This window comes from Alexandromys fortis, unplaced genomic scaffold (genome assembly GCF_014885135.2).
Source record: "Alexandromys fortis isolate MF-2015 unplaced genomic scaffold, M_Fortis_MF-2015_v1.1 scaffold_21, whole genome shotgun sequence".
Classification (NCBI taxonomy): domain Eukaryota; kingdom Metazoa; phylum Chordata; class Mammalia; order Rodentia; family Cricetidae; genus Alexandromys; species Alexandromys fortis.
This window is the reverse complement of record NW_026067905.1, coordinates 13,126,143-13,139,969: the sequence shown is the minus strand read 5'-3', so window position 1 is coordinate 13,139,969 and position 13,827 is coordinate 13,126,143. Positions and strand designations below refer to the sequence as shown.

Below are 13,827 nucleotides of genomic sequence, written 5' to 3'. Positions count from 1 at the left end.
AGGCTCATAACCATCTGTTACTCTAGTTCCAGGGGGTCACATGTCCTCTACTGGTCCCCACAGGCACCAGGCATGCATACAGTAAAGTAACATACATGCAGGCACTCACACATACACACAAGCAAAAATGAATAAATCTTAGGGGAAAAAGTAGAATTCAATAATTTCTAAAGTTTTACCCACTATAACAATTTATTAGTCATATAGGAAACATCTTCAAATCATATAATAAGCAACAGTAAACCAAAATTTAGTCTTCCCTTGAGAATAAGTCCAGCCCTTGCTTACTTTCTAAATATTTTGTACCATGAAGTACATTTGCCTATCCCTTACACCTTATTATAACTGTTAACATATTATTTATTTGATAATTTTTCAATTACAGTTTTAAGCTATTCCTTCATTTGATGACTTAATAGTACTTTTAAAAATCTTTTGTTAATGTTTTCTACTAAGTTAAAATTTTATTAAGAGGTGCTGGAGAGGTGGTATAGTGTTTAAGACTGCACACTGACCTTGTATGGGACCTAAGCTCAGTTCCCAGCACCTACTTTGTGGTTTAAAACCATGTGTAATTCCAGTTGCAAGAGATCCAATGATCTCTTCTGACTCTTGGGGCACCTACACTCACTCAAACACACACACACATACCCATACACACATTTTTTAGTTTATTTTTTGTTTTGTTTTGTTTTTTTTCAAAACAGGATTTATCTGTGTAGCCCTGGCTGTCCTAGAACTCACTCTGTAGACCAGGCTAGCCTCAAACTCACAGAGATCCATCTTCCTCTGCCTCCAAGAACTGGGATTAAAGATGTGCACCACCATGCCCAGCACATAGATTTTTTTTTAAAATTATATTTATTCTCTGTGTTTTTTATATCATGTATCTTGATCCCATTATTTCCCCATCTCTTCTAATCTACCCCACCCCCAAATAAAACAAAATTTAAGAGAAAAATTGGGGGAAAAGGGAAAAAATTAAAAATCTCATCATGGAAGCTGCAACACATGTGAAGTGTGACACAGTGAGTCATGCCATAAACCCTTTTATCCACACATCTTTACTTGCAAGTGTTCATGGCAGAGTCACTGGTCTGGTTCGAGGCCTCTGGTTTCTACTACACTATAGATGCTAGGCCCTCATTAGGATTCTTCCTGCATATCCTCTTGTTACCCTGTGTTGTGGAGATCCTGCAGGTTATGTTCCTTCACATGCTCCAGCAGGCCATGGATGGGGCAGATGTTGGGGCTGGCCAAGTCATAACCCTGGGTCTGGGCCTGGGCAGCTGGAGGGTCTGGTCCACCAGATGGGAAATGGGGATAGCTCTCCCATGGCTTACAACTTCGGGCAAGGCTCACCCAATCCTGCACTGGCCACAGTTCTCCCACCTGCTGCAGGCGTTGATGGGAAGGCAGGTAGGAGGGCAACTGTTCCCAGCCCACTACTCGGACTGGCTCACCCACACCTCTACCAACAGGGTTGAGTTTATTGTGTTGCTCAGGTAAGGTGCAGGGTCTGTTCTCTGGCTCTCCCATCAGCCTCAGATGTTGTTGGTGGTGGGGTTATCTTCCCTACCCATGCTGCCATGGGACAGATGAGCAATGGGGCAGCTCTCCCATGCTCACAACTTCAGGGATGGCTTGTCCACACCTTCACTAATTAGGGTAGGCTCTATTTGTGCTGCCCTGGAGAGATGCAGGGCCTGCTCTCCCAAGTGCTGCAGCTTGCTAGGTATGTGGTGGGGGGAGGGGCAGGGACCGCTCTCCCACTCTTACTATCTTAGGGTCAACTCTCTCACCTGCCTTAGCCGTTGGTGGATGGGGACAGAGGCAAGGCAACTCTCTCCAGCCCATGCTGCCCCGTGGCAGGTGGGGTTGGGGCTAGGTCTCTCATGCTCATGTTCTCAGGGTTGGCTCACACCCAACACATAGATTTTCTAAAAATAAATATCTTTTAAAATTTTTGCTTAAGAAACAAGACTAACTTTATATTTATTTAATTTCAGAGTACCCTACATAGATTCACAGATACATGGTTTTTGTTTGTTTGTTTTTTTCCAAGATAGGGTTTCTCTGTGTTGCTCTGGCTATCCTGGAAACCTACTCTGTAGAACAGGCTGGCCTCAAACTTGAGATCCACCTGCCTCTCCCTCCTAAGTACTAGGATTAAAGGTGCTGACACATAGAATTTTTTTAATGGCAGTCATTTCACAAATACTTCTAATTTTCAGAATTGCTAAAAATCAAACTCTATCCATAGATGATAATATCCTTTTCATGGAGAAAGAAATAAAATTATTTCTGGCTTTACCATTGGTATGGCAAAAGAAAAGATATTGAACGACTGGAAAGTTGGCTCAGAAGTTAAAAGCACTGGCTGTTTACTCTCCCAGAGGATCCTGATTCAATTCCCAGCACCCACATACTGGCTCACAATTGTCTGTGACTCCAGTTCCAGGGAATTTAACGCCCTTTTCTGGCCTCCATGAGCACCACGTAGTATACAAACATACATGCAGATAAAACACCCATACAAATAAAATATTTTTAATGGATAATGACTAATCTCACTATGGGTTAAAAACAAAAACATGTAAACCAAGAGAGTGGCTTACACTTCTCACCCTGGCACTTGGGAGAATAGAAGAGAATCAGGAGTTCAAGGTCATCCTTAGCTACATAGCATTCTTGAGGCCAGCCTAGATTTCATGAGACCCTGCCTTTAAAAAAATCAAATAAAATAAAGACACAGTCATGAAGCTCCCCTGATGCCAAGACTGGGGACTAACTGTAAAGAGGCATGAAAGAGGGGAATGATAGGCATATTCTATTTCTGACTGTACTAGTATTTTAGAGAGATATATACTATGTATTCAACATAATATATTATACTATTTATAAATTATGTATCAATAGTTAAGACTTTCATAAAAAGCTTACCAAAAGGTAGAGATTTAGAGTTCTCTATCATTGTTCTAACTTTCATACGTACAATACATTACCAATGTATATGTCAACCTTATCCTCACTAAAACTCACTAAGTCTAAGTATGCATCTTTTAAGAGTTAGATACCCATCTCTTGCAAGATCTAAGTTATTCAGAATGACGTAGAAGAAGAAGGAGGGCTCCAGTGCCTCTTACCTCACAGATCTGCCGGGCTGCATCTGTGGTGAGGCGAGCAGTCTCTGTCTGCTGAGCTGCTATTTTACAAGTTGCTTCCTGGAGGACTTCAGTCACTTCTCTTTGAGACTTAACCACCTGCTGTAAGGATTCTGCATGGACCTATAAATAAATAAAATGGGGTGAAAAGCTTAGGTTTTAGTCTTCCTTCTGTGTAACTTAGTTTTAACTTATAAATTTGTCTCATGGACCAAATAATTTATCAAAACTAGGCTTGATTATAACCTGGATTTCATAGTTGAAGGGTCTGTGGGTGATTAATCACAATGCACAGTGGCTGCCACTGCTCTAAATGAGGACTGAGTCTTGACTGCTTATTTTAAAGGATTGCTAGATGACTCAAATGTCACGAATTATGACATATAAAGTACTAAAATATTTACAACCCAACCTTTCATTTTTATTCTTATATACTTAAGGAGTTCTACAGTGAAATTTCTAAATATAAAATTTTAGGTTTAAAGAATCAATACCCGCCACAAAAAAAAAAAAAAAAAATCACCTGAGCTGTTTTGTTACGGGTTTCTTCTAGCTGCCTCTGGCACTCCAGAGCTTCCTGCTCAGCTTTTAGCTTCAGTAAGGCTAAATCTCTTTCATGGCGCTGTTGCTGTGCCTTTAAATTAAAGTGATGAAATATTAATTCTGCAGCATTAAGCTGTTTTGATACAATGGCTACAGTTAATACATCCCTTTGTTTCCTATCTTCTTTCTTCAAACAGGTCCTTTATGGATCAAGCTGCCTCAGCTTACTGCATGTACAGCTAGAATTGCAAAAGTGAACACCACACTAGACTCACACAGCTCTACTGCAAACAACTAGAGACTAAAGGAAAGGTAGTACACCCAAAAGTCATCAGATACTTTCTCTCTCTCCCTCCCTCCCTCCCTCTCTTTCTTCTTTGAGACAGGTTTCCTCTATATGAAGTCTTACTATGCTGGAACTTGCCATATAGAACAGGAGATTGAACCTGAACTCACAGAGATACTCTTGCCTCTGCCTGCTGAGTGCTGGGATTAAAGGCATGCACGAGCATGCTTGGCCTGAAAGTTTATTTTCTTCAAACATACAAAACTCATTAAGAGTACTTCCAAACACAGAGAAAAGAGGAAACCATGGAGAAAAAAATTCAACTGATACCTTGATGATCTGAGCCAGAGATACACTCTCCTGCTGAGCAAGAGAAATGCCTCTAACTCGCTCCACATCTGACAACTGACGCACTGACTCCTCAATGGCACTCAGGTAACTGAGTTCTGCAGCCATGCGATGCTGAAGACCAGCAGGAGAAAAACGCTTAGAACCTGGGGGACAGAAGAATTGTTAATCAAACGGTTCATATGAATGACAATGACTCATTTTATGAGCGCGTAACAAATCTACCCTTCCCTTGAACTAAAGACAGTGACTTATTAATATATTGTATTTTAACAGTTACTTCTTTTCTTGTTTTATGTGTGTATATATGTGAACATATATATTACATGTCTATAAACAGAATATATTATTTTGGGGATGAATTTTAACTAATACTGACAACATGGGGAAAGGTGTTGAATTTCTTATGCTTTTCAGTACTTAATTTTCTATATAACTTTTGTTTAATACTTCAAAGAGCAATCACATAAACTTGAAATATTTCCCTATCACTTAATTGGGAAAAAAAGAATTTTCAGGGGGAAAAAGTAAATAGTAACTTATTTTTTTTATTTTGGTATTTTCTTCTTCTCTTTTGAAATATGGTTCATGTAACCCAGGCTACCCTTCTAGCTCACTAGGTGGCCTAGGACAATGTTGAACTTCTGCTTCTACCTTCCAAATCCTGAGATTAGGGGTAAGCCCCACCACATCTGATTTATGTAGTGTCAGGGTTCAAATTTAGAGCATAATGCAGGCTAGCCAGCACTCTACCAGCCAAACTATACCCCAACACTGTACTTTTAAACGTCTATCTGCATGAATCTACTTGCCTGGTGTTGAAGCCGTCTCTGTTTTGTTCATATCAGTGAAAGCTGAAGTGGGCTTAAATCCAGTGGTAGTTGAAGGAACTATGACTGAGGACTTAGATCTTTCTAAAGAAGTCCCAGGAAGGTCAAACTGTAACAATTTCTGCGAACTTGGAGATAGGGGAGAAGTTGGAGTCTTCTGAGATCTTCCCTTGTCTGATGAGCCACTAGAAAGTTTTTTGCATAAAGACATTAGAAAAACTACTCCAAGAAGCAACTAATCAATAACATTTTTTTTCTTTACCAACATTATTTAACTTTACTAATTATGACGTAGGCATTCACTCAATGGAGTCGCTACTCTGATTAGATGTGTATGAATACATCTCTAGTTGCTAGATAAGAGTTTTGAACAAGCTAGATAAAACCCACCCTAAATAAAATAGTAAAATAGGTTATTGGTTAAACTACTACTTAATCACATATATCACAATTCATTCATTGTATTAGGAAGCAAAATCTAAGATAGTCATTATACACTAATAAAAATATAACCATATGTAAAAAAACATTAGAAACAAATATTAAAACGTCTCTCAAATATCGTTTTGTGTTTAAATTTTTTTAAAGAGCCATGATTCTTTCAACATTTTCTATTAAACCAAAGACAATATGAAAAATTAATTTCATATTGTCATCTCCAATATTTTATACATACCTTTTTTCTTTTGGCTTTGGTTTTTTGAGACAGGGTTTCTCTGTATAACAGACCTAGCTATCCTGAAACTTGCTTTGTAGACCTGGCTAGCCTTAACTCAGAGATCCACCTGCCTCTCCCTCCCAAGTGAAGATTAAAGGTATGTTCCACCACCGCCCAGCTCCTAATTCTTTTTTTTTCTCTCAGAATAGGAAAATTTATTACTGTGCTTCCACTGTCAAAATTTAGGATCTTGGTTTTTCCTTCTTGCCTTTGTACAGGACCAAAAGGAACACAATGGCGACTTTAACAACCTTAAAGTGGACTCCAGGAACATCACCTACAGCATGACTCTTTTGACCAAATCCAGCAACCAGAACTTCATCGTTTTCCTCAATGAAGTTCAAGCCACCATCATTGGGGATGAAAGCTGTGATCTTCTTGCCGTCTTGATGAGCTGCACCCTGACACACTTCCTGATAGCAGAATTTGACTGCTTGGCTTCAACTCCTACTTTTTCTAGCACAATTCCCTTGGCATGAGAGGCACCTCCAAAAGGACTGGCCTTCAGGGCTGTGCCCAAGTGGGCTTTCTTGTAATGTTGGTCATGCCACTTCTGGTCCCAGCAGTGGCTGCGGAGCTTCCTGGAGTACGGAGACCATGACACTTGCCCATCTTGCCGACGCCATGGGCCCGAGAGCTCCTAATTCTTAATACTACAACACTTTCTGAGCTTTTTCTTAACTAACCTCACACAACTGATTGTAACAATTCTTAAGGCACTTAATTTAACAAAAAAAAAAAAAAAAAAAAAACCCGTAACAACGGGCGGTGGTGGCGCACGCCTTTAATCCCAGCACTCGGGAGGCAGAGGCAGGAGGATCTCTGTGAGTTCGAGGCCAGCCTGGTCTACAAGAACTAGTTCCAGGATAGGAACCAAAAGCTACGGAGATACCCTGTCTTGAAAAATCAAACAAACAAACAAAAGAAAAACCCGTAACATTCATGTTATCTTGCACCAAATATGTGTTAAATAAATTAAGAGACACTCTATAAAGTATTTAGCACAATAAACATATTTCTAATATACTAAGTTTGTTTTTATATTCTGAAAAAAAACATGACTTTCAAAGACAAAAATTATAATTGGCTTGAGTATTTGAATAAAAGTAGTTTTGAGAAGCAGTTACTGGCTTACAAAGGTCTTTAACTGAGGACTTAAGGAGTTAACAGTAGTGCCTCTCCATAGGCATGGGGAATATGTTCCAAGACCTCCAATGGACACCTGAAACCCTAGGTAGCACCAAAGCCTGATACACACAAACACACACACACACACACACACACACACGTACATGCGCGCATGCACACAATTAACACAATTAATGCCTTTTCTGTATATTAAAAAATACTCATTTTACGTGTATGTGCCTCAGTGTATGTCTCTATCTACATGATCTGGGCAGGAGCCCAAGGAGGCCAGAAGAGGGCATTGGATTCCCTAGAACTGGAGTTATAGGTGGTTGAGAGTTACAACATGGGTGCTGAGAACCAAACCCAGGTCCTCTGTAGAGCAGTAAGTGCTCTTATACACTGAACTCTCTCCAGCCTAACTCTGCCACCTGTGGCTGCAAGCTTTCCAGTCTGAGGTCAAATTACTATGACTTTCTTCTAGCCTCCTCCCAGCTTCGGGGATAAGAGGTTTATTCACAGTAGAGCTTCATAACTTCAGCATACAATCTTTTCCTTCCCTTTTCATGTCAAAATATTTACCTTTCACTTAAAGGAAGCACTTTGTAGAGTCTCGTTAGCATGTACAAATTAGCACCATTACTGCCCTTTAGACTGGAATCCATTATTAAGCAAAATAAGGTTTAATTGAACTCAAACATAAAAACACTACTAGACAAAGGGATGAGTCATATGAAAGATGGGCCTGACTGGTTGGTATGTGATTATTTAGATCAGTATTACCTTAAAGAAAGATATCATATATTTCTACAACTTTCCATGTGCTATTTTACAACCTTAATTGAACCATAGAAAGCAAAACACTATATAAGAAACTAAAGTTAAATTCATTTACAGTACCTAAAAGGAATTCTCATTTTAAATTCTATAACATTAAACAAAAGGGCTCTATAATTCACTGTATGTTTTTATAAAATAAATTATATTTGCTTTGCAGAGAAGATTCCGTTAGACTATCATTTCAAAAAGATAAGTTTTCGGTGTTTTTGTTGTTGTTTTGTTTTGTTTTTTCGAGACAGGGTTTCTCTGTAGCTTTTTAGTTCCTGTCCTGGAACTAGCTCTTGTAGACCAAGCTTGCCTCGAACTCACAGAGATCCGCCTGCCTCTGCCTCCTGAGTACTGGGATTAAAGGCGTGCACCACCACTGCCCGGCTCAGTTTTCAGAGTTTTTAAATAAGTTTTTAATTTTAAAATAACAACTTTGTACCAGTTCAAACATGAATAGGGAACTGCCATGCTGAAATTTACCAAATTCACTAAATGCCAAGATTCTAACTTCAATGATATTCAAACTGCAGCAAAAAGAATATATATATATATACTGTTTTACCTCACAGAATGACCAGAAAGTTCTTCCAAAGTGCTCTCAGTGTCCAGAGTCTGCTCAAAGTCTCTAACAGCAAGTTTACTGTCTGTTCCAAGTTTCTTTCCTTGATGGGAACCACGTTCTGAGTCAGACGGTACTTTCTCCTCATCAATAAGTGAGCTCTGAGAATTCCCAGTGAATGACTCCAACCCTGGAAAGTAAATTGTAGTAAGCAAATTTCCAACATTAGACTTACTTTGTGGTGGCATTTCATTTGTATTTTAATAAATAAAGTTTGCCTGAGGATCAGAAAAGTAAAATATCCACACTGAAGAAGCTTATGGACCAGACAACAATAAGACACACCTTTTATTCCCCCATTTTTTTTATTGATTTTTATTGAGCTCTACATTTTTCTCTGCTCCCCTGCCTATCTCTTCCCTCCCCTTCAACCCTCTCGCATGGTCCCCATGCTCCCAATTATTCAGGAAATTTTGTCTTTTTTACTTCCCATATAGGTAAGATCCATGTATGTCTCTCATTGTTGTCTAGGTTCTCTGGGGTTGTGATTTCTAGGCTGGTTTTCTTTGTTTTATGTTTAAAAACCACTTATGAGTGAGTATATGTGATAATTGTCTTTCTGGGTCTGGGTTACCTCACTCAAAATGATGTTTTCTAGCTCTATCCATTTGCCTACAAATTTCAAGATGTCATTTTTTCTGCTGTGTAGTACTTCATTCATAACACACACCTTTAATCCCAGTAGCCATACTAGCTTGCCATAGAAACCAGGTGGTAGTGGTGCACGCCTTTAATCCCAGAACTAGAGAGGAATATAAAATGGGAGGAGACAGCTCTCAGTCTCAGTCTCATTCTGACATTTCTGGAGGCAGGATCGCCATTTCGGATTGAGAATTTTCTGATCTTTAGGTTGAACCCCAATTTCTGTCTCTGAGTTTTTATTCATGCTTCATTGTTGAGAGAGTTGATAAATTTTTTCAGTAATAAAAGAACAGATCAGGGTATTAAAATTAGTTTTTATTTAAAACTTATTTTCCATATCTAAAATAAAAAGCAGTTCATTCTTCTGCCTCCATTTAAGAAAATGCTGGTCATGGTACATGGCTGTAACTCCAGAGTCTAATATTCTTCTTGTCTGAAGTACCTAAATTAGTCAAACTTATACAAGTCCAGAGGCTACAAATGGCTGGGGAGGGAAGAGTGGATGCCCAGTGGTGATGTTTACAATGATACAAATGTAGACTTAATGTCACTCAACTATACCACTTGAAAAAGATTTAAATGGCTGGGTTTTTCTTGTTGTTGTTGTTGTTTCTTGCCTTTTTTTTAAAAGATGGTATCTTGTGTAGCCTATGCTGCCCTCTGTTTCACTATCAGCTAAGGAAGACCCTGAATTTCTGATCTTCCTGTTTCTACCTCTGGAATACTGGAATTACAGTAATGCATCATCATACCACATATGTATTGTGGGGATCAAACCCAGGATTATTTTTAGACAAGGACACATATGCTACCAATTGAGTCACTTTCCCAGCCTAATAAAATTTTATTGTGTATTATAACTATTATTGTTTCTGTTTTTCTGAGACAGAGAATCTCTACATAGCCCTAGCTGTCCTGGAACTCATTATATAGACCAGGCTGGCCTCGAACTCACAAAGATGCATCTACCTCTGCCTCAGGAGTGCTGGGATTAAGAGCATACCCCAACACACCCAGTTGTGTGTATTATTTTACCATAATGAAGTTGTAAAATGTTAGCACTGGTCATGTTAAACAGAAAATGAAGGTAATTAAAGCTTGTTCAAATATACTTTCCTATACCGACCAGTTAGTTTCTTCCTGCACCCCATTCCACCTCACATTTGTCAACTCGACAAACAGTTTGTCTTTTCAATTAGAAAAAAAAATGTAAAAGAAAGAAAGATCACTAACAAGCTTGAACCATTTTGTGCACTTAAGTTTTGGCATGACCACTATATAGCCCTAGTTGTAGTTCTACACAACAAATATGGGCTGGAGAAATCGCTCACTGCCTAAAGTGCTTTCTGCAAAACCATGAAGACCAAGCATGGTAGCATGCCTGTAATCCTAATGTGTAAGCAGTGTGATGGAAGAAGAGAATCCTCAGAAGCTCTTGGGCCAATTAGCTTGCTGTACTTACTGTCAAACATCAAGAGACTCTGTCTCAAGGTGGAAGGGAGAACAAACCCAAGGCTGTACACTGACTTTCACACAAAGACACATATCATACACACATACATTAGTGCTGTTGTTTTTTTTTTTTTTAATAGAGTACAACTATAGACACTGGCAGGTATCTCAATTACTCAAAAAATTTACTGAGTGCTAACAGGGGCAACTACTTTGCTAAATACTGTGACACATACATAGTAATTTCTCATGCTCTTCAAAATCACCATAGGAACTCTTGTCTGCTTTACTGAGGAAGACCACGCTTGATAATGCTTAGACATGTACATGATATACTACCAAGTTATTTGTTTGTTTTAACACAGTTGCAAAGAAATATTATTTAAATAAAGGAGTGTATGGCATCATGTATATATATTGGAAAAAGTCATCAAAGATGATAATAGCAGTTATCTCTGAACAGAAGGATTAAGCATGAATTCTATTTATTTTTTGCTCTTATTTTATTTATTAGTGTGAGAGAGAATGTGCACCCATACAAGAGTGCCACAGTTCATATACAGACGTCAGAGGACAACTTCATTCTCTTCATTCACCTTTACATGGGTTCATGGGATCAAACTCATGTGTCAGGATTATACAGCAGGTATTTTTATCCACTAAGTCATCTCCATATTTTGCTGGCCCTGATTTATATTTCTTGAATGAATATCTATAATTCTTAATTATGTATTTCATTTGTATTAAAAGAATAAAAATGAATATAAAAATAAAAAACAAAATGAAAGAATATAAAATATATTAAAAGGTTTGACAAAAGATATTATAATTATAAATGTGAAAGTTAGGACATTATAATAAATAAATTCATCTACTGCTTATAGAATCAAACCATAACTTTAGGTCACTACCACAAAACCACTGAGAAGAGAAAAAGTCATCAAGCAGAATTCTACTTACATTCTGTCTTTTCCTTTTTCCCTTTCTTTCCTTTAGAGGCAGATGAACGAGATGATACAGCAGACTGAGCCCCTGAGGAGTGCTGAGAGGTAGCGTCCACAGAAGAAAGATCATAGACAGACTTTCTGCTGGAAAGGTCCTCCTGAATGCCTAAGTTGCTACCACCAATTCTGTCAAGGATAAAGTAACAGGAGTTAAAGAAAAAATTAAAAATCTAAGGTCACAAATTCTATTTCAAAGGAGCTCTGAATATGTCAAGCAGATGCCACAAGCAAAGCTTACCCTCTTGAGTTGAAAAAGCAACAACAACAACAGACATGTAACAAAAGGTAGACAAATTAAATAGTGACAGACATGCCCAACAAATAGTGTAAATATAAGGTCTCTTCATCAATTTTAAAAGGTTCCCTATGGCTCAGTTTACATCTCAGAAAATTTCAGATGAGCTGTTTAATGAAGTGAAACCAAAGAAGGTCAAGTTTCGGGCCTGGAGATGCAGCTCAGTTGACAGTGTCTGCCTAGCACAAACAAAGGCCTAGAGATGAAGGCTGGTTGACAGTGTCTGCCTGGCATATATGAAGGCCTGGGTGTGGTCGATAGAACCTCCCAAAGACTAGGGAAGTAGAAATAGGAGGACCAAAAGTTCAAGGTCAATTTGAGCAACACAAAGCCTATCTTTTTAAGATAAAAAATGAAAAAAAAAAACAAATATTTCAGATATATATAAGAAAAATGACTATAGGAAAATGTGTCCTCAATTTCTACTCAAATTTATCACTTTTATAAAGCATAATTATTTTTCCTCTGATACTCTTAGAGAACAATTTAATATATTCTACCTTAACAGTAAAATGCATCAAATTGTATTGATTGATGATATCAATCTCACTACAATTAATCCTTAAAAACCTTAATTTAAAAATTTAATCTTTTCTTTGGGTTCAAATAAAACTTTTTTTCTGAAGATTTATTTATTCATGTATGTGTGTGCTATTTCCCTGCACACCACGAGAGTCAGATCCCACTGAATTTGAGCCACCGTGTAGTTGCTGTGAATTGAACTCAGGATCTCTAAAAGAGCAAGCAGTCAGTGCTCTTAACTGCTGAGCAATCTCTCCAGCCCCATTGGGTTCAAATTTGAAACCACAATTTTGCTGTTATACTTTTATGAATATTCATTTCTATTACTCCAGCTAATGGAAAGTTAGTAGAACTAATTTTATAAGGTTATTTAATAATTTTATGGGGGCTATACTTTATGATACATAAAAGATATTGAATAAGAAAAAATATAAATTTATATGGTAATAAAATTTAGAAAATGAAACTCTAAAAAAGTCAAATTCATCTTATGATTTTGTACAATTTAACATTTGTTCTTCGGTTTCCTCTCTAAAACAGGTCTATTCTATGAAGCTCTGTAACGGTGTAAACAAATGCAGACAGATTGTAAAAATATATACAGCTTTAATGGAGAAATAGACTTACAGAACCACTGTTCCTGCGGAGACCAGGAAAGCAGAATTCTACAAGACTTTCAAAGAAGTAATACCAATACTCCTCATATTATCCCACACAATAGAAACAAAAGGAACATTGCTAAACTCTTTTTATGAGGCTACAATCACTCAGATACCCAACCCACAGAAAGACATTACAAAGAAAGATAATCACAGACCAATATCACTCATGAACATTGATGCAAATATACTCAATAAAATACTGGCAAATCGAATCCAAGAACACATCAGAGCCATCATCCACCATTACCAAGTTGGCTTCATCCCACAGATGCAGGGATGGTTCAACATAGGAAAATCTGTCAATGTAATCCACCATATAAACAAACTAAAAAATAAAAACCACATGATTATCTCATTAGATGCCAAAAACGCTTTTGACAAAATACAACATCCCTTCATGATAAAGGTTTTGGAGAGAGCAGGGATACAGGGAACATACCTAAACATAATAAAGGCAATATATAGCAAGCCAACAGCCAATATCAAACTAAATGGAGAGAAACTCCCAGTGATTTCACTGAAATAAGGAACAAGACAAGGTTGTCCACACTCTCCATATCTATTCAGAATAGTTCTTGAGATCCTAGCTAGAGCACTAAGACACCAAAAGGAGATCAAGGGGGTACAAATTGGAAAAGAAGAAGTCAAACTCTCACTGTTTGCTGATGATATGATAGTTTACATAAGCAATCCCGAAAATTCTACCAAGAAACTTCTACAACTCATAAACACTTTCAGTAATGTAGCAGGATACAAGATTAACTCAAAAAAAAAAAAAAAAAAAAA

At 37.8% G+C, this 13,827-nt stretch overlaps 1 protein-coding gene and 1 pseudogene across 4 annotated transcripts in view; both read right to left on the bottom strand.

Moving 5' to 3' along the window:
* The window catches only part of Cep350 (centrosomal protein 350), a 135,220-nt gene that overhangs the window by 66,443 nt on the left and 54,950 nt on the right, over positions 1-13,827 (bottom strand). For 3 of the 4 annotated variants that reach the window (XM_050135390.1, XM_050135392.1, XM_050135391.1), the window contains exons 14-19: positions 11,519-11,688; positions 8,408-8,594; positions 5,154-5,356; positions 4,324-4,487; positions 3,688-3,798; positions 3,147-3,287 (exon numbers count right to left, since the gene is read on the bottom strand). In XM_050135390.1, coding sequence (XP_049991347.1) covers positions 3,147-3,287; positions 3,688-3,798; positions 4,324-4,487; positions 5,154-5,356; positions 8,408-8,594; positions 11,519-11,688 — 976 coding nt within the window. The remainder of the gene's footprint in view (positions 1-3,146; positions 3,288-3,687; positions 3,799-4,323; positions 4,488-5,153; positions 5,357-8,407; positions 8,595-11,518; positions 11,689-13,827) is intronic. The other variant, XM_050135395.1, reaches the window with a different exon arrangement.
* LOC126497392 (40S ribosomal protein S23-like) lies at positions 5,453-6,501 on the bottom strand (annotated as a pseudogene).